General features: G+C 43.6%; 1 protein-coding gene across 1 annotated transcript in view; it reads right to left on the reverse strand.

Annotated features, from left to right (window-relative positions):
• Window positions 1-12,126: 12,126 nt before the first annotated feature.
• The window catches only part of GPRC5D (G protein-coupled receptor class C group 5 member D), a 41,891-nt gene continuing 31,579 nt past the window's right edge, over window positions 12,127-22,438 (reverse strand). Inside the window, exon 4 of the mRNA XM_044301726.1 lies at window positions 12,127-15,591. Coding sequence (XP_044157661.1) covers window positions 15,496-15,591 — 96 coding nt within the window. The 3' untranslated portion in view covers window positions 12,127-15,495. The remainder of the gene's footprint in view (window positions 15,592-22,438) is intronic.

Genomic DNA, 22,438 nt, shown 5'->3' on the forward strand with positions numbered 1-22,438 from the left:
GGCCGCCAGCACATGTCAAACGAAGGAGAACAGCAAGGAGGTAAGACCATGACATTCCTGTAATAATTGGCAAAACCCCAAAAAAGCATCAGCGCCTTCTGATTCTCAGGAAGCTCCCAATCAAGCACAGCACGGACCTTCTCGGGGTCCATGCAAAAACCAGAAGCGGATAGAAGAAAACCCAGAACTAGAATTTTTCCAGTTTAGCGTACAATTTATTCTCCCGCAGAATGAGCAAGACCGGACGTAGGTGGTCCCTATGAGTCTTGAAATCAGGAGAAAAAATCTAAATGTCATCTAGGTACTCTAGTACAAATTTCCCCATTAAATGATAAAAAATACTGTTCACAAAATGTTGGAAGACGGCTGGAGCATTCATCAAACCGAAAGACATAACCAAATTGTCAAAATGGCCCTCAGGGGTATCGAAGGCCGTCTTCCATTCGCCCCCTTTTCTGACCCTGACCCAAATCCAACTTGGAAAAAACTTTAGCCCCAACAATCTGGTTAAAGAGATCCGGGATCAGAGGAAGCGGATAAGGGTCACAAATTGTGATACTGTTCAGCTCCCTGAAATCCAGACATGGTCTTAAAGAACCATCTTTTTTCTGACAAAAAAACCCCCAGCGGCAACAGGTGACTTTGAGGGTCGTATGTGTCCCTTTCTCAGGCTCTCAGAGATATAAGTATGCATAGCGACCCTTTCAGGTTGGGAGAGATTGTATAAACGAGATTTAGGCTGCTTGGCGCCTGGGATGAGATTAATAGGGCAATCATACTCCCGGTGAGGGGGCAGCTCCTGAACACCACTCTCAGAAAACACATCTGAAAATTATGAGAGAAAAGATGGTACAGTCTTAGTAGAAACCTCTGAAAGAGATGTCGAGAGGCAATTCTCTCTGCAAAAGTTACTCCAACCATTTATTTGCCTCGCTTTCCAATCAATGGTGGGGTTATGTTTAGTGAGCCAGGGTAGCCCCAACACCAGAGGAGTAGGTAATCCGCTTAGGACGAAACATGACACATACTCAACATGAGCATCACCCACAGTCAAAAGGATATTGTGAACTATGCCCTTTAACGATTTCTGAGAAAGTGGAGCGGAATCAATAGCAAACACAGGTATGTCCTTTCCCAAAGTGCATACCTGGAAACCATGTGTTATAGCAAATTGATTATCAATGAGATTGACAGCTGCTCCACTATCTACAAAAATCTTACAAACAATATTATTGCTCTCTAGCGCCACCCTGGCAGGTAGGGCAAAACGGGAACTACAAGCAAACGGAAAACCTTCAATTTCCGCATCAACCTTGCCAATAGTAACGGAACGTTTTTAGAGAACTTTTTTTTTTTTTGTTTCTTTATTACCCTAAAAAATCTCCCTGAATCTCCTAGAGGGACAAACATTTGCCAAATGATTTATACCTCTACAACAGAAACAAACCCTCCTCTGAGAGCTGAATCTTCTATTATTAGAGGCAAGCAAACCCAGCTGAATGGGCTTCTGCTCAGAAAGGCTTGAGAGAGACTGAGGCTCCTGCGCACTGAATGAGACCGTCACACTGTCCTTGGACTGAGTATGACAGGAAGAAGTGATCTCTCCTCTCTCTCTAAGACGCCTGTCAATACGAACAGCCCAAGACATGGCAGACTCCAAGGAGGTAGGTCTCTCATTAAAGGCAAATGCATCTCTCAATCCCTCTGAAAGACCATGGCAAAATTGACTTCAGAGTGCAGCATCATTCCAACCAGTATCAGCTGCCTATCTCCGAAATTCTGAACAGCATATCTCTGCGAACTGTTTACCCTGGCATAAAAGACACAGTTTAGATTCAGCCAGAGCAATACGATCCGGATAATCATATATCTGACCCAGGGCTAAAAAAATTCATCCACTAAACGGAGGGGCCATGCCCCCACCGGCAGCGAAAAGGCCCAGGACTAAGCGTTATCCCTGAGTAGCGACATGATGACCCCCACCCTCCGCTCCTCATCACCAGAGGAATGGGGAAGTAGGCGATAATGGAGTTTGCAAGCCTCTCTAAAACGAACAAAATTCTCACAACCCCCGGAGAACGTATCCGGAAGCGAGATTTTAGGCTCAGAACAAATTCCATGAACGCAAGCAGAAACGGTCACCTCAAACTGAGAGACAGTTTTCCGGAGATCTGCTACCTCCAGTGAAAGACCCTGCATGCGGTCAATCAAGGCTGAAACCGGATTCATGCTTAAGATGGTTTTGGCGGTTTATAATGTCACGGATGGTGTTGCAGAAAACAAAAAGTAGCAAATAAAGATCCGACTGACTTGATCCCAAACTAAAGAACAAAAAGGTTAGCCCCTATTAAAGCCCTATAGCTCTCCCTGACTGCTCAGCCCATGCAAAGATCTCTCTGATAGAAAGTTGCATGTCCACGTACCTAGACTGAGTGACACCTGAAAACCCTATAATAGTGAGGGGACACGACCACCGGCTCCCTGCACTTAATACGGAGGGAGCCGGTGGTCACCTAGAATCAAGCCATCAGGAAAATACAAATAAAGGGATAGACTTATCTAAAAAACCAGCAGTAGCAAACTTCTAGCAGTGAGCATAATCCAGGAAGTAGTATAAACCGCAAAGTGAGGCAGATTGGAGGGGATATAAAGGGAGGCAATCACTGCTAATAGATGACAGCTGGAGAAGGGAGGAGAGATGTCAAAGAGAAACCAAAACAAAAGAACATCATGCAGTAGGTACTGAAGAACGTCTGTCAGAACTTCTCAGAGACCTGGCTGAGCGAGGGAGCATCTGCCACGCGCAGGGACAGGGAGAAGTGCACATAGCCCAGGCAATGTTATCAGCTGCTGGGGAGGACCTGGCTTTAATCATTTACTTACAGTCCCTGGCTGTTAGTAATCTGACCCTGCACGCTGTGTGCTCGGACCATGCCAAGCAACCCTATTTTAAGCACAGGTAAAAATAGTCAGCACAGGGAACAAAAATGTGGAATTAAGGGGTAATTGAATACACAGTGAAAAGTTGAAATAGGGCAACCAAGGTGATATTAATCACCACAATCCAATACTCAAAAAAATATATATACGACAGTTATCCTTTTAATTGCGGCCTAGTTTGCATCTGTACGTGTGAGATACACCCTTTACATACTGTGGTTCTTTTCTGCTATTAATAAAACACCTATATAGGGCAAGATCCTAAATTTGAGAAATATGTGGAGAGCGTCAAATAAGGGACGTGGCCCAGGTCGTGGTGCTGCTGGTGGAGCTTATGTTGCAGGGAGAGGACGTTGTCTATCTGTGCCAGCTACACGCATAAGTGAAACCCCTTCCTCAGGTGCGAGTAGTCGACAGAACCTGCAGCGCTATTTGGTCAGGCCAAAGGCGGCTCTACGAATGGTGAGGCCTGAACAAGTACAGGCGATAGTAGATTGGGTTGCTGAAAGTGCCTCCAGTTCCTTCACATTGTCTCCCACCCAGTCTCCTGCTGAAAGATCAGAGTTGGCACCTGCAGCCGATGTCCATCAGTCTTTCACCTCACCCCCTTGCAATTCAGCCAAGCAGTCTGAGCCCCAAGTCATGCAGCAGTCTCTTCTGCTTTTTGATGACTCTGTTAGCAGGGTTTCCCAGGACCATCCACCTATCCCTGCCCCAGAAGTGGTAGAGATTGAGTCCACCGATGCTCAACCACTTATGTTTCAAGATGAGTACATGGGAGGACCATCGCAGCACGTCTCGGATGATGACAAAACACAGGTCCCAACTGCTGGGGCTTTTGAAAGTGTGCAGACCGACAAGGAGGGCAGGTATAAGGACTGGGTGGAATATGATGTGGAGGACGATGAGGTCCTTGGCCCCACATGGAATCAAGGTCATGCGAGTGAACTATGTAGTTCGGAAGAAGAGGCGGTGGTCGCACAGAGCCACCAGCACAGCAGAAAAGGGAGCAGGGTGCAAAAGCGGAGCGGCCATCCCCTAGACAGTATGCCTACTACTGCCCACTGCAGCAAGGGACCAAGCACACCAAAGCCAGCTCCAAGGAGTTCCCTGGCATGGCAGTTCTTCAGACAAAGTGCTGACTACAAGACACGAGTGGTTTGCACGCTGTGCAATCAGAGCCTGAAGCGAGGCATAAACGTTCTCAACCTGAGTACAACCTGCATGACCAGGCATCTAAGTGAAAAGCACGTGCTGCAGTGGAGTAGACACCTCAAAAACCAAGAAAGGTTCCTGGCTCCTCCTGCTTCCTCTTCTGATGCAGTCTCGGGCTCTTCATCCACCTCTGGAGTGACAGTGCCACCTGCCACCCCGCAATCAGAGGATCTGCCAGCAACACCACCATCTGGGTCACCAAGCATCTCCACAATGTCCAACGAAAGCGTTCAGCTCTCCATCTCCCAAACACTGGAGCGGAAGAGGAAGTATCCCCCCACCCACCCGCGATCCCTGGCCCTGAATGCCAGCATTTCAAAATTACTGGCCTTTGAAATGCTGTAATTCCGTCTGGTGGAGACGGAGAGTTTTAAAGGCCTTATGGCGGTGGCTTTCCCACAGTAGGTCGTGCCCAGCCGCCACTACTTTTCCAGGCGAGCCATCCCTTCCCTGCACAACCAAGTGGGGGACAAAATCAGGTGTGCACTGCGCAGCGCCATCTGTGGCAAGGTGCACCTCACTACAGATACGTGGACCAGCAAGCACGGTCAGGGACGTTATATCTCCATAACAGCACACTGGGTAAATGCTTTGGTGGCTGGGCCTGAGGCGGATAGCAGTTTGCCGCATGTCCTTCCACCACCGAGGATTGCAGGGTGCTTTAGTTTGCCTCCTGTTGATTCCTCCTCCTACTCTGCTTCCTCATTCTCTACCGCCGCCTCATCCAGTCAGCGTAACACCTTCTGCACAGCCAGGGGTAAACAACAGCAGGTAGTTTTAAAACTTATCTGTTTGGGCGATAAACCCCACACTGGGCAGGAGCTGTGGACGGGCCTTGAACAACAGACCGATGAGTGGTTTGTGCCAGTCAGCCTCAAGCCCGGCCTGGTGGTGTGCGATAACGAGCGAAATCTCGTAGCAGCTCTGGGACTAGCCGGTTTGACGCACATCCCTTGCCTGGCGCATGTGCTGAATTTGGTGGTGCAGAGATTCCTTTAAAACAACCTAATATGTCAGAGCTGCTGCATAAAGTGCGGGCTGTCTGTGCACACTTTCAGCGTTCTCATCCTGCTGATGTTTGCCTGTGAGTGCTGCAGTGTAACTTTGGCCTTCCCGTTCACCGCCTTATATGCGACGTGCCCACAAGGTGGAACTTAGCCTTGCACATGCTGGCCAGACTGTGCGAGCAGCAGCAGGCGATAGTGGAGTTTCAGCTGCAGCACGCACGGGTGAGTTGCTCGGCGGAACAGCACCACTTCGCCACCAATGACTGGGACTCCGTGCGAGACCTGTATTACTTGTTGCGCTGTTTCAAGTACTCCATCAACATGGCCAGTGCCGATAACGCCATTCTCAGCGTAACTATCCCACTTCTATGCCTCCTTGAAAAAACGCTGCTGGCGATGATGGAAGAGGATGTGGCACAGGAGGAGGAAGAGGGATCATTTTGTAGGGTTTCCGGCCAGTCATTCCCAAGTGGCTCCGAGGGTGGGTTCCTGCACCCACAAACCCAAGGTACACAATTGTCCAGCCAGCGCACAGTTCTAAAGGATGAGGAGGTGGAGGAGGAGGAGGAACCATGTTCACAGCAGGGTGGCACCCAGACCAGCTCATGACCATCACTGGTTCAAGGCTGGGGGGATACAGAGGATCCACTGATGATACACCTCCCACAGAGGACAGCTTTTCATTGCCTCTGGGCAGCCTGGCACACATGAACCAGGCATGGATCCCACAGGACTTGTCCGTACCTTGTGCAGAATAGACATGTATACCGGCACTAACCAGCCATTGTTATGCTGCAGCGCAGTTGCTCATTCTTGTATTTTGGATATTTCACACTCTTTTGGAGTGTACCCTAATTTTACAAAATAAAATGAAAACCAAAAACCTGTGTTGGCTACCTCGTCCTCTTCCACCACCGCTTCCACCTACACTGCAACGTCCACCGCCTCCTTAAACTCCTACTCCATATGGAACTTCACCTCATGAATCGATTTTTTTAATTTTTTAATTTGTACGTATTTTATTTTGTCATTTCACAACTTTGTCAGTTAAATTTTCTGGTGAAATTCACAAATTTTTGGGTGTGATGTACCACTTCTATACCTAGTAGACCAAAAAAAAAAAAAATTGTCAGTTACATTTTCAGTTGAAATTAAATTTTTTTGGGTGTAAAGTACCACTGCTATACCTAGTAGATTGGTAAAAAAAAAAAAAAATTGTCAGTTACAATATTTTCGGGTGACAATAAACAAATTTTTTCTGTCATAGACCCCTGCACTACCAAGTAGACAGGTTAATAAATGTCACTAATTTTTCTGTTACATTTTTGGGTTGACATTATACAATTTTAGATGTGAATAAACCCCTGCTCGGCATAGGTGACAGGGAATACAATTTCAGAAATTCTTCCATAATTGATGCGCGCCACCTCCTTTGATTCAATGCTTAAACTTTAACAAGTTGTACTACATTTGCGCTTCAATAATTTGTCCCACAATTCCGCTTTTTCTCTTTTGGCCAACATTTGTGCTTTAATACTTTGTCCCACATTTCCGCTTTACTCTTTTTGCCAACATTTGGGCTTCTTTAATTTTTTCACATTTGCACTTTAAAAGCTCTTCACACATTTCCGCTTTACTCTTTTGGCCCACATTTGGGCTTCTATAATTTGTCCCACATTTCCACTCGATCCCCCCAAAAAATTATAAATTTATCTTGCTTAAATTTGATCTCTTTTTCTCACGCTCCCTCTCCGGCGTGGAACCCTGATTCGCCGATAACCGTGATCAACATGGTAGGCTCAGAAAAGAACATCGAAAATTGATAGAGTAGATATCGAAATGGATGGTGGATGTCACTGAGGCACCTCTACATAGGTGACAGGAACATAAATTTTAAAAAATCATCAATACTTTTTTTCAATTTTTCTAATTTTGCCGGATAGAAACCCCTGCTCTGCATAGTTGACAGGGAATAAAATTTAATAAACTCTTCATTAATTAATGCGCGGCACATCCTTTCATTCAATGCTTAAACTTTAAAAAGTTGTCCCACTTTTACAGTTTAATAATTTGTCCCATAATTCCACTCTATAATTTTACATTTGAAAAAATGAATCCTCCCTTGGATGTGGTCTCTCTTTCTCACGCTCCCTCTCCGGTGTGGAACCCTGATTCTCCGCCACCTGTGATCACCATGGTAGGCGCAGAAAAGAACATTGAAAGGTGATAGAGCAGATATTAAATTGGATCGTGAACATCATGGGGACGTGCAACATGGTGGGGCAGTAAGTGTGCACACGCCTACATGAACTGACTGACAGTGGTCAGCCCCTGCAACTTCTGGGTCTCCAAATTGGGCACATGGCCTTGGCTTGCCCTTTACCCCTTGGAGGTGCAGGCCTGCGCTGCAGCCAGTGTATTGTCTGAACTTGTGTTTAGCACGACTGCAGGGTGTTATCACAGGTTATATTTCCCAATGTTTTGGGGTGTACCCTAATTTAAAAAAATATAAATAAATTTAAAACAAAAAAAATTGTGTAGACTACCTCCTCCACCGCCGCTTCCACCTACACCGCCACATCCACCGCCTCCTCAACCTCCTACTCCATATGGACCTCGTCCTCCTAGATCAAGATTTTTATTTTTATGTATTTTATGTTATTTAAAGTCATTTCCCTATCCACATTTGTTTGCAGAGCACTTGCCATGCTCTTAACCACATTGTGCTGCCATTTGCAGCCCTCTAGCCCTTTCCGTGACATTTTTACAGCCATTTTAGTGCGCCAAAGTTCGGGTCCCCATTGACTTCAATGGGGTTCATGTTCGGGGTCAAGTTTCGGTCCCGAACTCGAACTTTTTTCCGAAGTTCGGCCAAACCCGTCAAACCCGAACATCCAGGTGTCCGCTCAACTCTACTCATAATTTATCAAAGCATTAAATGATTGCTTATATATATTGATTAGTAATATTCTTCGCCAAGCTAAGTGATGGATTCCCACAGGAAAGACTTGTTCCAAGTTCTTCCCATTTAAAATATAATAATAGCTTTAATCATAAGATCTAGGATTAGACATGCCCATTTCTTGATATCATGAGGTTTCTTCTGAACAGAAGTGATGTATAACTTATATTCCTATTTTGATATCCTAACCTAATAGCTTTGCTATAATGTGACAGGTTATTTCCACATGTATTGTTAAGCTTGTAATTCTTTACCAGGTCATGATTTTAAGAATTTATTACAAATTTTATTTTTTCATGGTTAATATTTTTATGACCATAATTAAAAACTCTTCATTGAATTATTACCGCCCGACACTGCGTCCATTGAACTTGTCAGTTTTTGGACAGTTTCTGCTTGAATTTGTTTGCAAGATGTCAGAATAGCCTCCCAGAGCTGCTGTTTGGATGTAAGCTGCCTTCTATCCTCATAGATGTTTTGCTTGAGGATGTTCCAAAGGTTCTCAATAGTATTGAGGTCAGGGGAGGATGGAGGCCACACCATGACTTTCTCTCCTTTTATCCCCATAGCAGCCATTGATGCAGAGGTATTCTTTGCAGCATGAGATGGTGCATTGTCATGCATAAAGATGATTTTATTACGGAAAGCATAGTTCTTCCTTCTGTACCAGGGAAGAAAGTGCTCAGCCAGAAAATCCACGTACTTTGCAGAGGTCATCTTTACACCTTTGGGCGACCCTAAAGGGGTCGACCAGCTCTCTTTCCATGATTCCGGGCCAAAACATGACTCCACCACCGCCTTGCTGAAGTTGCAGCCTTGTTGGAACAGGATGGCCGTTCACCAACCATCCAGTACTCCATCCATCTGGACCATCCAAGGTTGCACGGCCCTCATCAGTGAACAGGACTGTTTGAAAATCAGTCCTTATGTATTTTTCTGCCCAATGCAGCCATTTCTGCTTGTGAGCATTGGTTAGTGGTGGCCGAATAGAAGGTTTATGCACAGTTGCAAGACTCTGGAGGACTCTACACCTTGATGTCCGTGGGACTCCAGAGGCACCAGCAGCTTTAAATATCTGTTTGCTGCTATGTAATGGTATTTTAACAGCTGCTCTCTTGATCCAATGCATGGGTCTGACAGAAATCTTCCTCAATGTCCCTTTATCTGCACGAACCCGTCTGTGCTCTTAATCAGCCACAAATCTCTTAATAGAGCGATGATCACGTTTACATTTTCGTGAAATATCTAATGTTTTCATACCTCGTCCAAGGCATTGAACTATTTCTCTCTTTTCGGCAGCAGGGAGATCCTTTTTCTTCCCCATATTGCTTGAAAATACTTAATAACGTGGAACACCCTCCTTTAGTAGTTAGCAGGTGAGCCCAATTTAAGGAAAAACTATCACAGGTGTCCGAGATTGTTTTCAGTGATCAAAAGAGCCCTGAGACACAATACCATCCATGAGTTGAACTGAAAAACAAAATATTTAATCTATGTGACACTTAAATAGAATTAGGTGTATAATGTGATGGAAAAATTAATCCAGCCAGCAAAGGAAGCAATATGGACAATCACAATACATTAGTACAGTATTTTTCACCCCATAAGATGCACTCTGTGACCTCACGCTGTGCTCGACAGTTCACAACACAGCCGACAGCAGGAGGACGAGGATCGCGCTGGAGGAGAGGAGTGGCAGCTTCCAGGAGCAGGAGAGGTAAGTGGTTTATTCATTTTGTGATCTGAGGCTGGGGCTGCTGAATAATGTCTGGGGGCTGATTATATATATGACTGGGGGCTGATATGAGGCATGGGGGTCTAATCTGAGGTCTGATTGGGGGTCTTCTTTATATTGGGCTCTGATCTGAGGTCTTATTAACATTGGGGATCTGATTGGGGCTGTGAGCTGAGGTCAGATTAATATTGGGGGTCTGATTGTTGATGTGATCTCCAGTGAAAAATATTTTTTTCTTATTGTCCTCCTCTAAAACATAGGTGTGTCTTATATGCCTAAAATACGGTAAGTGGTTTGTATTAACTTCCTGTACATGATAAATGCCACTTGCTGAAGTGACAAACCCCTTTAACCCTACCTTATACTTAATGTTACATAACAATAAAAAAATACAGTCTTTATGTCCTTTCGCAAGTTAGCTGTATTTTATAATGCTTTACAATACTTTGATTGCATTATTTTTTATATTCTATTAATGTACTAGCGTCTGTTGTAACCTGTAAGGGTTAATTCTAATTTTATTGTGCACCTCCCATCCACACTATACTTTACCAACACTGGATGTTATCTGATTAAGTCCTACTCTGAAATGCATTATTAATCCAATAAAGACCACTTGCTACACACCACATCTATGTACTTCCCTGATACGTGTGGACCCTTTTTCTGAAGTTTGGCTTCTACATGATTCGGCCCGATCCTGGGACCGATGGCTACGCAGCATGCACATGGGGATTATCAATACTGTTCCTACACTAGTGTTGTGCCTTGCCGCACAAATAAACAAGATAATTATATTGCCACACAAACCTTTGTCTTGCCTCCTATGGTCCTTCACAGAGCACGTCTCTCCTTTTGTTCTGTTTTTCATCAGATTTTTATAGGTATGTGCAGCTACACCATGCTTTCCAGGCCAAACACAATGGCAATACTAATGTCACGAGGGTGTCAAGAGCCACGTCTGACTCCGTTATACCCGGGGTCAGGAAGTCGCAGCGGGTGGCTGCGCGCTCTATGTCTAAAGATCACGCTGTTTCTTAATGATAGTTTTCTGTGTTTGCCTTGCAATCCTTCTTGTCTCACTCAGGGATCCGTAGCTTCTTCTCCTCAGCTGTTTCTTAATGATAGTTTTCTGTGTTTGCCTTGCTATCCTTTTTGTCTCACTCAGGGATCCGTAGCTTCTCCTCCTCAGCTGTTTCTTGTCTGTCACTCCCAACCTCCTTATATTCTCCTCTCCCACTTCTCTGGTTGCCAGATATAGAGCTTCCTGCCTGGACTTCTATACTGACCCACTGGAGCTGTGATCCCTGGTTGTTGTTCCAAGTGTTACCCTCCGGATCCCTGTTGGACTTTTGTTGTCCACTGTGGTCGCCCACCTGGGATTATATGTTGTCTGTATTGTCTGTCCTCTCCTTGCTGTTTTCCTTTAGAGTTAGTGGTGCGGACTAGTGTTCCCACTGCCCTATTCACTACCTAGGGCTCATCTTAGGGAAAGCCAAGGTTTAGGCACGCGATCGGCGTACGGGTGAGGAACCCGTCTAGGGACGTCAGGGCAGTCAGGTGCCAGCCTCGAGGTGAGTTAGGGGTCAGCACCTTTCCCTCTCCCTTGGACAGGGCCTTCCCTTTTCCCTCCCTTTGTGTCACGTATGTGATCGGCACGCCAGTCATGACAACTAAGTGCACAATTAGTCTAAATAAAGTGATTGGCCCCATTAAACAATTGGACTCTTCACCAGGGGTTATTTCCCCTGTTATACTGACCTCGTCTGGATTTATCGCTGAGAGACTGCCCTCTACATAGTAAGGAGCAGAGTTAGGAGGATATTGAAGATATTATCACTCAGCGAGACATGTAGACTTTCCATTTCTATTCATTTATCACTTCCACCAATAACTTAAAAATGGTCATATGGTAGGAAGTCAGAAGTTTAACATTTGAAAAGGTGTCTCATTTAGGTTCTATTGTTTAAAGAGAATTAAAAAGTTTAAAATAACACAACTTGATCAAAAGGCAGCGACTGCGACTGTCAACTACGAAGACTAAACAGTTCTAAATCAGGTCACACACTGGCATAAAAGGTGTCTGCATTATTCAGCAAAACAATGCACATAAGCATATACATTTGAGATTCAATCAATATCCCCTGCTATCCAGGGTTTCATATCAACCCATTATGTTACTATTCAATTAATTGCATCGAAGAGAGAAATTCTTAAATGAATACAGAACCCAGACAAGAATAAGGTGTGTGGCACACGGCAAGTCATTCAGTGACATCACTTTGTTTAATTTGTCTTTTGAGAAGTTGCTAGTTTTGGAATGGTAAACTACAGAACATATCTTTGTATTATATTCTGTTATATATGCTTTTATTACAGTTGTAGGATAAATAATTTAACATATATTTATTACATATCTGTGACATATCTATTTACAGACACATAAAAGACAATTAATACTTATGAAAACAGAGAATACAGTTGTTTAAAGTGGAGTTCTGTATTAGATCTTCATTAGCCTTTTTGATGTTCCCTTTATTTTTTAGTTTTTAATCTGTACCATATATATATATTTCTGCAACCTAGGTTGGTGCTGTATTATTCCTATTTGTACTTGTATGGTACAGGAAAACTGTTTCATTGCCCACAGTTTACATAGTCGCTTTTGTAAAAAGACTCTAGAAAACCATTCTAATGGAAAACCGCACTGTAGTACTGAGAATCCCCAGCATGTAAAAGCTGTAAAAGTGCCTAAAGATGTATTATTAAGAATGGACTGGCAACAGCAATATCACAGTTACAAACTATATAACTAATGTTATTCAAACGCAGAACCTCCACTTTATACATGTTAAATAATGGGAGGAGGATTGTCTTACATGAAAATGAGTACAAATTATATGAGAAAAACTTATCTAAAACTAGGCACACAACAATAAAATAAAGATTTATCAATTTTTTTAAATGAAAAGTGCCATTTAGACAAATATAACCTTCATGTCTGATGAAGAAAGCAAGTCTCTAAGGCCTCTTGCACACGTACAAGATCAATAGTGCAGGACAATAGTCCCGCGGGCGGCCCGACGTCCACAGCATCATTGTAATCTATGATGCTGTGTTCTCCCGTGCACACGATCAATGCTGCTCCAGGACATATGGCCTGCTCACAGACAGTATGTCTCGGAGGGCATACGGTCGCGTGCAAAGTCTAACTTTCCTCTATTCGGCCATTTGCCCGACTCTAAAAGGAGTTCAGGAGAGAACTGGCAATCAGGGCCTTTGTGAGTACCCTACATTACTACTGTGATACTTAAAGTAGTGGAAGTCATTCGGAGGTCCTATCACAAGATCACCCTGTCATCACATTTCTCAGGTAGTGTCATGAAAAACTACTCTCACTTGTAACTTGAGCAATTTCAGTCATTAAAGGGATTGTCTGGGTTCAGAGCAGAACCCGGACATATCCCCTTCTTCTCCCAGGCAGCCCCTCCAAGATGAGCATTGGAGCATTTCAAAATCTTGTACTGAACCGAATATTCTTAAGCGCATGACTCTTCCCGCCCATCTGCTGGTGATTCAAATTGAAAAACAACTGTCAATCAGAGGCAGGTGAGCGGGGAGAGCCGTGAGCTCATGAATATGGGGATTCATTGGCATGGAGCTGTTTGTGACAAAGTGTATTAGTGTTTTTCTTTATTTTTTTGTGTCGGTGGGCTATGGTGACTTTATAGTGTATATGTGAGCACTGGATTGCATTTTATTGCTATGATCATGTAAATGATTGCTCTGTCAACTGCTATTTAATTTGAATTTGTACATTTTTGGGTAATGAACACTAGATGGCACTGTGACATTGACAAAGAATTTAGCTGTCATTTAATGGAGACTGAGAAAGAGATAAAATGCCTCTCTTGTCTGTCGACTGTGTCTAGTGTCGCTGCTCAGACCCTTTCATGGGTCCAGACATTATAAAATAAGTAGCAGGTTATGTAGGGCATACAGCAGGGATCTAATAGCACTTACTATTTTTTCTAGGTGCCGCTCTGTTCACCCGCTGTGCCCCAGTTAAATTATCCCGCCTGGTTTGCTAATTAATAGCATCAGAACCGGGAGGAGCAGTCGCCAGGGTTTCTTAATGTGGTGCGGTCTAATCACAAAGGAGAGCATCACAGCCAGGGAAAGAAAAAAAAATCACCTTCTCCCTGGCTGTGATGCTTTTCTTTGTGATTGGACCGTGCTACAGCCAGGGAGAAGGAGACGCCCATTGAGAAACCCTGGCATCGCCTCCTACCTGTTCTAATGCTATTAATTATAGGCGGGAGAATTTAACAAGGGCACAGCGGGCGAATGGAGCGGCGCCCAGGAAAAATAGTAAGCGCTATTAGAGCCCTGCTTTATGCCTTACATAACGTGCTACCTATTTTATAATGTCTAGACCCATGAAAGGTCCTCTTTAAGTGCATCTCTTACTTTGCTAACTGGATAAAGCCCTTTCACATCCAGCTAGTAATAGGTATTAAACCATCAGCACCAATGCCCTATGGTATAATAATTGTGTTTTCTTGCAGGTCTGTTCACCTGCTTCCTACCACTGACTACTTACTGTGCGTACACTGTCAATGAACAAGACAACTAGCGCATGCACAGTCTAGCCCAGTGAAAGGAGGCCACTGATGGACAGGACCCTCCATTATCCCTTGAAGTGCAGTTACACATGCAGCCATTCTGTATTCGTCACTATGGGAGTTCTGAATATAGCGGAGCGCTGGCTTGGCTATTTCCGGCAGTCCCATGGCAGTGAATGGAGAGAATGCCCCACACGCGTGGTGTGCTCTCCTGCACTTCAGGTGCCCCATTCTGGAGATCAGAGCAGGTTCCAGAGATGGGGCCCACATCTATCTAAAATGTATGGCACATCCAAGCAATATGCCATACATTTTGAAATGGGACAACTTCTTTAAAAAAGGCCACCTACTGACAAGATATCAGATCTGGTGTTGGACCCGAACACTTCTACTTACTCATAGAACAGTATGTGCTTTAATCTGCTCAACACAATCTGTAAAGAGTTAACGGGCAGATTTTAATTGAGGTGTTGCATCAATGCATCTGGAGTAACAGTGTTCAGAAAACTAGAAAAATGTCTCTAGTTGCAGTGTGTTTTTTTTTTAGAAAGGATGGTGTGTGGTGTGGTATTAATGTATGTGGTGTATGTATCAATATCTGCCGATAAAAGTTGCTCTACAAGTTTGCAGAATTTGTATTTTGTAGAGGTTTTTTTAGCCCAGGTTCTAGAGATGAGCTGCAGGCCATTTTTAAAAATGTGCTACAGACATCATACAAAATAGTTTACATGGTGCCAGGTCATCATATTAATAAATATGCCCTACATTATTTTCTGTTTGTAGAATAATGGCAATTTACAGATTTAACTTTTTTTTTTTTGCTTGCTGCCTTTATTACGCATCTAAAACAAGGTTAGATTACTGAAACAACTCTCTCAGGGACATGGTACTGTCCGTTTCCATATTCTCCTGGTACTTAGTTTTATGGTGTTGGCTTCATATCCTGGAGGACAATGACAACCTCAGGAGTGCAGACAGTAAGACGGGGGGCAAGTCCAGTGCAATATAGATTTACATTTGGGTCAAGTCATGGGTTCGATAATGTAGATATGAGTTCGGACGTTGTTGAGGGCGAGGTATAGAGAACTCCTTTGCAGGTTCGATATCCTGTAAATGGGAAAAAAAGGGAATATTTCACACAAGGATTCCAATTTTATTTAGTCATCTAGCAAGTAGCCTGTGTCCAATCTATACAAAGCTGAAAAAATTGGACAATTTTAAACTGAAATATGTTCATGAACAGAATATGAAAGGGTGCTCCATGTGAAAGACTAGGATAATATGTACAGGTTGGTGGCACTACACTTACCTGAAGGTGTTGTGACAGACTCAACTCCTATGGAGATTTATGTGTGTATCCCCAACTTGGACCAGAGCCCAGAGGCAGAGAGGAACCATCGCGAGAGAAATGCAAGAAAAATCAAACCTTTTCCATCAGTGAAGAATTAAAATCCTGTAGGTTTTTTCTAAACTGAGCTTTAGTGTAAACATGGTTGAAGGGTTTTGGCACTTAAAGGGGTTGTCCCACGAAAAATATTCTACAATTTTCAAACCAGCACCTGGATCTGAATACTTTTTAGATTGCATGTAATTAACAACTTCATGAATAAAATGTATATGTATAGCACCACCTGCTTTTTGCTGAGATGGCCGCACATGCTCAGTTTCATCCTTTAGCTTCTTCCTGAGCTGTGATAGGGTGAGAGCTGCAGCAGAAAGGACACACCCCTGAACTACAGTATAGGACAGTCCCCTTCAGCTGCCAACTTGATAAGTCTAGCACAGCAATTGGAGCAATGAATGATGGTATCTCTGGATCCATGTGAGACCTAGGCCTGGTTCTAGCTTTGTTAGAAAGAGTTTGTCATGTATTATATGGTTTGATTATTTTTTACATTAAAAATGGGATAACCCTTTTAAAATTATGCCATAACATGAAAAAGGGTGATTTGCCAATGAAACGCGTTATTTACACTAAAAGTTCAATTTGGATGAAATCTTCACAATTGTAATCCATCCATCAGCAGATAACAGCACCACAATAGGATAGTTTTTTTCTGCATGTCTTTCTCTATGACTGACAGGAAGCAGCTATTTGCTCTTTGCATAGGCTGCATGCTACTCTAAATATCCCTGGGATGAAGAGCAGTAATCTATATAATGTGTTCCTTTCACTTCACAACTACTATGCAGCTTTACTTAGGCTCTGTTCACACTTTCACTGCTCATATTAAAACCGATCCAGCATGAGCCCTCATTTTGGTGGACTGAATATTGCAGCATGCTGTTTTATATTTCCATCAAATATGACGGAACGTCCTACAAAGACCCTGAAAATATAAACAGACTCTTGGCTGCTGTGACCTTGGATTTTTAGTTAAGTCTACAGCAACATTTCTTATTTAACCCATAGGATACCAGCGCTGTACATATATGGTGCTGGAAACAGGGTCACAAATCCCAGCGTCGTACAGCTCCAGCGCTTTGAACAGGAGCTGTGCCCGCCCGATCAGCTGCAGGGTTCCAGCAGTTACAGATAGCCAGACTCCTGCTGTATGCATCAGCATCAGTGAAAACGCCAGCGCATTAACCCTTCCACTGCTTCTGTAAGCGCTGTTGTGCAGGGTGCAGGGTGTCCACCGGGTCTCTGCGCTGCTGTGACGTGGGACCCAATGGCTTGTACGGTAGCACAATGTCTTTCTTAGGCATCGTGGCTGCCATCCATGAGTCTGTGAGATCCACTGGTAATACACTTACAGTCAATGCATTACAATACAGAAGTATTGTAATGCATTTTAAAGGGGATGAGATTCCCAAAAGTTGAAGTCCCAGAGTGGGACCCCAAAAAAAAGTGAAAAAAGTAATAAAAATAAAGTTTTACAAAAAAATGTAAAGTTTCAAGTAAAAAAAAAAGTGTCATTTTCCCAAAATAAAGTAAAAAAAATAATAATTGTAAACAAAAAGGGAAAAAGAGAAAAGTAGACGTATTAAGAATCGCCACGTCCAAATCGACCGGCTCTATAAAAAAATCACATGATCCACCCTGTCAGGTGAACACCGTAAAAAATAATAATATGAAAACTGTGCCAAAATAAATAAAAAATATGCAATTTTCTGGCATATGTAGCCCAAAATGGCACCAATCAAACCGTCATATCATCCCGCAAAAAATGAGATCCTACCTAAGACAATCAGCCAAAAATTAAAAAAAGTATGGCTCTCAGAAAATGGCAACACAAAAAGATTTTATTATTTTCAAGAATGCTTTTACCATGTGACATTATATGCTCCCTCAGGTAAATACAGTAAAAAAAAACAAAAAAAACAGGCATTTTTTTTCACCTTGCCTCCCTAAAAGTTTAATATCAAGCGATCAAAGTCTTACGTACCTCAAAATGCTACTAATGGCTCCTTCCGTTCTAAATCCTGCCATGAGCCCCCACAGCAGTTTAGCAACACATATGGGGTGTTGCCGTATTCAGGAGAAAATGGGTAACAAATTATGGGGTGCTTTTTCTACTGTTATCCCTTGTGAAAATGAAATCTTTTTCTTGGAAGAAACTTTTCATTTTCACTGCCAAATGTTTCCAAATTCTAGAAAACGCTTAGGGGGTCAAAGTGCTCAGTACCCCCTTAATATATTCTTTAAGGGGTGTAGTTTCCAATATGGGGTCACTTTTGAGGGTTTCCACTGCAGGGGTACGTCAGGGTCTCTTCAAATACAAAATGGTGACTAAAAGCCATTCTAGCAAAATCTGCCTCCAAAATCACATGGTACTTCTTTCCTTCTGACCACTGCCACATTCCCATAGGGCAGTTTACCACCACATATGGGGTATTTCTGTAATTTATGTCCATTACGTAAGCCCCTCAAAATCACTTTATAACTCAATTGCTGCTTAAAAAAATGGTTTGGGAAATTTTGTTGAAAATTTTAAAAATGGCTTCTAAACTAAGCCTTCTAACGTCCTAAAAAAATAAACTGACATTTAAAAAATGATGCCAACATAAAGCCAGACATATGGGGAATGCTGATTGATGACTATTTTATGAGGAATTACTATCTGTTTTAAAAGTAGAAAAATAAAAATTTAGAAAATTGTGAATTTTTCCACATTTTGGGTAAATTTTGGATTATTTTTTGCAGGGCCATCTTTAATATTGATTGGACCCTGGGCAAAAATTTACTTGGGTCCCCTGGATCCCGCCTTCCCACACCTTAGCAGGCAATCACAACACCACAACACTCACACAAAAAATCCACTCATCTGGTAGAGTCCAGTGAATGACTGTAAATACTTCCAGTTCTGAAGGCTCCAGTGGCTCAGGATCAGTGTTCTGGGCAGCTGGGCTCAGGCTGGAAGTGGGCACCGCTCTGCAGGAAGGAGACCAGGGCTCGGCTCACCCTAGTGTTACAGTGCACCCCAGCACCCCACAGTATGCAGTATAGCACCCTATAGTATACAGCACCACACAGTATGCAGTATAGCACCCCACACTATACAGTACCCCACAGTATATAGTAGAGAAATATAGCAGCCCACAGTATACAACACCTCACTGTATACAGCACCCCAAACTATACACAATACAGCCCCCCACACTATACAGTACAGCAGTATAGCACTCCACACTATACCGCACCCACAGTATACAGACCCCCACAGTATACAGTACAGCAGTATAGCACTCCACACTATACAGCCCCCCACACTATACAGACCCCCCACACTATACAGCCCCCCCCACACTATACAGACCCCTACACTATACAGCCCCCCCCCCCCCCACACACACTATACAGCCCCCCCCACACTATACAGGCCCCTCCACACTATACAGGCCCCCCACACTATACAGCCCCCCACAGTATACAGCCCCCCACACAGTATACAGACCCCCACACAGTATACAGACCACCACACAGTATACAGACCACCACAGTATACAGGCCCCCACACAGTATACAGCCCACCACACAGTATACAGCCCCACCACACAGTATACAGCCCCACCACACAGTATACAGCCCCACCACACAGTATACAGCCCCACCACACAGTATACAGGCCCCCACACAGTATACAGCCCACCACACAGTATACAGCCCACCACATAGTATAAGGCCCCCCCCCCCACAGTATACAGGCTCCCACACAGTATACAGCCCACCACACAGTATACAGCCCACCACACAGTATACAGGCCCCCACACAGTATACAGCCCCCCCACACAGTATACACCCCCCTCACACAGTATACAGCCCCACCACACAGTATACAGCCCCACCACACAGTATACAGCCCCACCACACAGTATACAGCCCACTACACAGTATACAGCCCCCACAGTATACAGGCCCCCACACAGTATACAGCCCACCACACAGTATACAGGCCCCCACACAGTATACAGCCCCCCCCCACAGTATACAGGCCACCCACACACAGTATACAGCCCACCACACAGTATACAGGCCCCCACACAGTATACAGCCCACCACACAGTATATAGACCACCACACAGTATACAGGCCCCACAGTATACAGGCCCCCCACAGTATACAGCCCCACACAGTATACAGCCCACCACACAGTATACAGTCCCACACAATATACAGACCCCACAGTATACAGGCCCCCACAAAATATACAGCACCCCACTATACAGTAGTTTACAGTATATTAACATAACAGCCCCTGTCACCTTTTTCTGATGTAATCTTCACACAAAAAAGCTCCACAGTTAACTTCTGCAACACTCCTGATAGGACCTGTGATTGCCTCATAGCCATGTGACCAGTAATTGCTAGGTTACTGGTCACATGGTGATGATGTCATTAAGGTCCTAGATCACAACGTTAAAGTACACAGACAGCTTGACACCTGGGGCAGTAGCTAGCAGGGCTCAAGAGGCAGCTGCCTTGGGCCCCCCAGGAGCAACTGGGCCCGGGGCAGCTGCCCCTTTTGCCCCTTGGTAAAGACGGCCCTGATTTTATAAATAAAGGTGAAATATATTGACTAAAATTTACCAGTATCATAAAGTACATTGTGTCACGATAAAACAATCTCAGAATGGATTGGATAAGTAAAAGCATTCCAAAGTTATTACCACATAAAGTGACATGCCAGATTAGCAAAAATCAGCCTGTGGCTTAAAAAGTGGCTCAGTACTGAAGGGGTTAATATTATACATTCAAAATAGTTCTTATTGTTCTTTTCACCAAAGGGGCTTTCTACTGGTGATTGAAGAAAATGATTATCCTTTGGCCTCTTTCAGACGGGCGTTGCGGGAAAAAGTGCGGGTGCGTTGCGGGAACATGCATGATTTTTCTGCGCAAGTGGAAAACATTGTAATGCGTTTTGCACGCACGTGAGAAAAATCGGCATGTTTGGTACCCAAACCTGAACTTCTTCACAGAAGTTCGGGCTTGGGATCGGTGTTCTGTAGATTGTATTATTTTCCCTTATAACATGGTTATAAGGGAAAATAATAGCATTCTGAATACAGAATGCATAGTACAATAGCGCTGAAGGGGTTAAAAAAATAATAATAATAATTTGCTCGCGCAGCCCGGCATCTCTTCTGTCTGTCTTCTGTGCTGTGTGCAGGAAAAGGACCTGTGGTGACGTCACTCCAGTCATCACATGGTTCATCACATGATCCATCACCATGGTAAAAGATCATGTGATGGAGCATGTGATGACCGGAGTGACGTCACCACAGGTCCTGTTCCTGCACACAGCACAGAAGACAGACAGAAGAGATGTCGGGCTGCGCGAGCAAGTGGATTAAGGTGAGTTAATTTTTTTATTTTATTTTTTTAACCCCTTCAGCACTATTGTACTATGCATTCTGTATTCAAAATGCTATTATTTTCCCTTATAACGCACAAAATAGAGCATGCTGCGATTTTCACGCAACGCATAAGTGATGCTTGAAAATCACCGCTCATGTGAACAGCCCCATAGAAATGAATGGGTCGGGATTCAGTGCGGGTGCAATGCGTTCAACTCACGCATTGCATCCGCGCGGAATACTTGCCCGTGTAAAAGGGGCCTTTCACTTCCAGCAATGAAAAGAGGAGGCATTGGTAGAAGGAAGCAGAGTTAGGCCTCTTTCACAGTACCGTATGGCTATTTCAGTGTTTTGCGGTCTGTTTTTCACAGATCCGTTGTTCCGTTTTTTTTTTCGTTCAGTTTTTCCGTATGGCATATACAGTAATTACATAGAAAAAATTGGGCCGGGCATAACATTTTCAATAGACAGTTCCGCAAAAACAGAACGGGTATGGAAGACATACAGATGCATTTTGTTTTGTTTTTTTGCGGACCTATTGACTTGAATGGAGCCACGGAACGTGATTTGCGTGCAATAATAGGACATGTTCTATCTTTCAATGGAACGGAAAAACGGAAATACATAAACGGAATGTATACGAAGTACATATGGAGTACATTCCGTTTTTTTTTTTTTCTTGCAGAACCATTGAAATGAATGGTTCCGTTTACGGACCATATATGGAACGCAAAAACGGCCCGCAAAACGAAATAAAAAACGGTAGTGTGAAAGAGGCCTTAGACCTCAGAAAACAGCTGTATTTTGCATCCTTGTCTGCATTGCAGACCTATTCATTTCTATGGGTCTGCAAAAAAACACAGATGTCATCCATGGGCTGTCCACACCCATATGACTGTTCAACATATTATAGAACATGTCCTATTCTTGTCTGTGATACAGACATTTCCAGTGATGGGAGTGAGAAAAATGTGGATGGAAGACCGAAGACATTCATCGATATTTTGCAGACTAGTGGTTTGGGGACCACAATATGGACACAGTTGTGTACATGAGGACTGAAAAAAGGTTATAATGGATTTTTTACTTTACAGTGGTGGTTCAAAATTAGAACGGTCTGCATTTTTCTCTAAACAGCTGCACTTTTTTCTATTG

This window comes from Bufo gargarizans, chromosome 7, assembly GCF_014858855.1.
Source record: "Bufo gargarizans isolate SCDJY-AF-19 chromosome 7, ASM1485885v1, whole genome shotgun sequence".
Classification (NCBI taxonomy): Eukaryota; Metazoa; Chordata; class Amphibia; order Anura; family Bufonidae; genus Bufo; species Bufo gargarizans.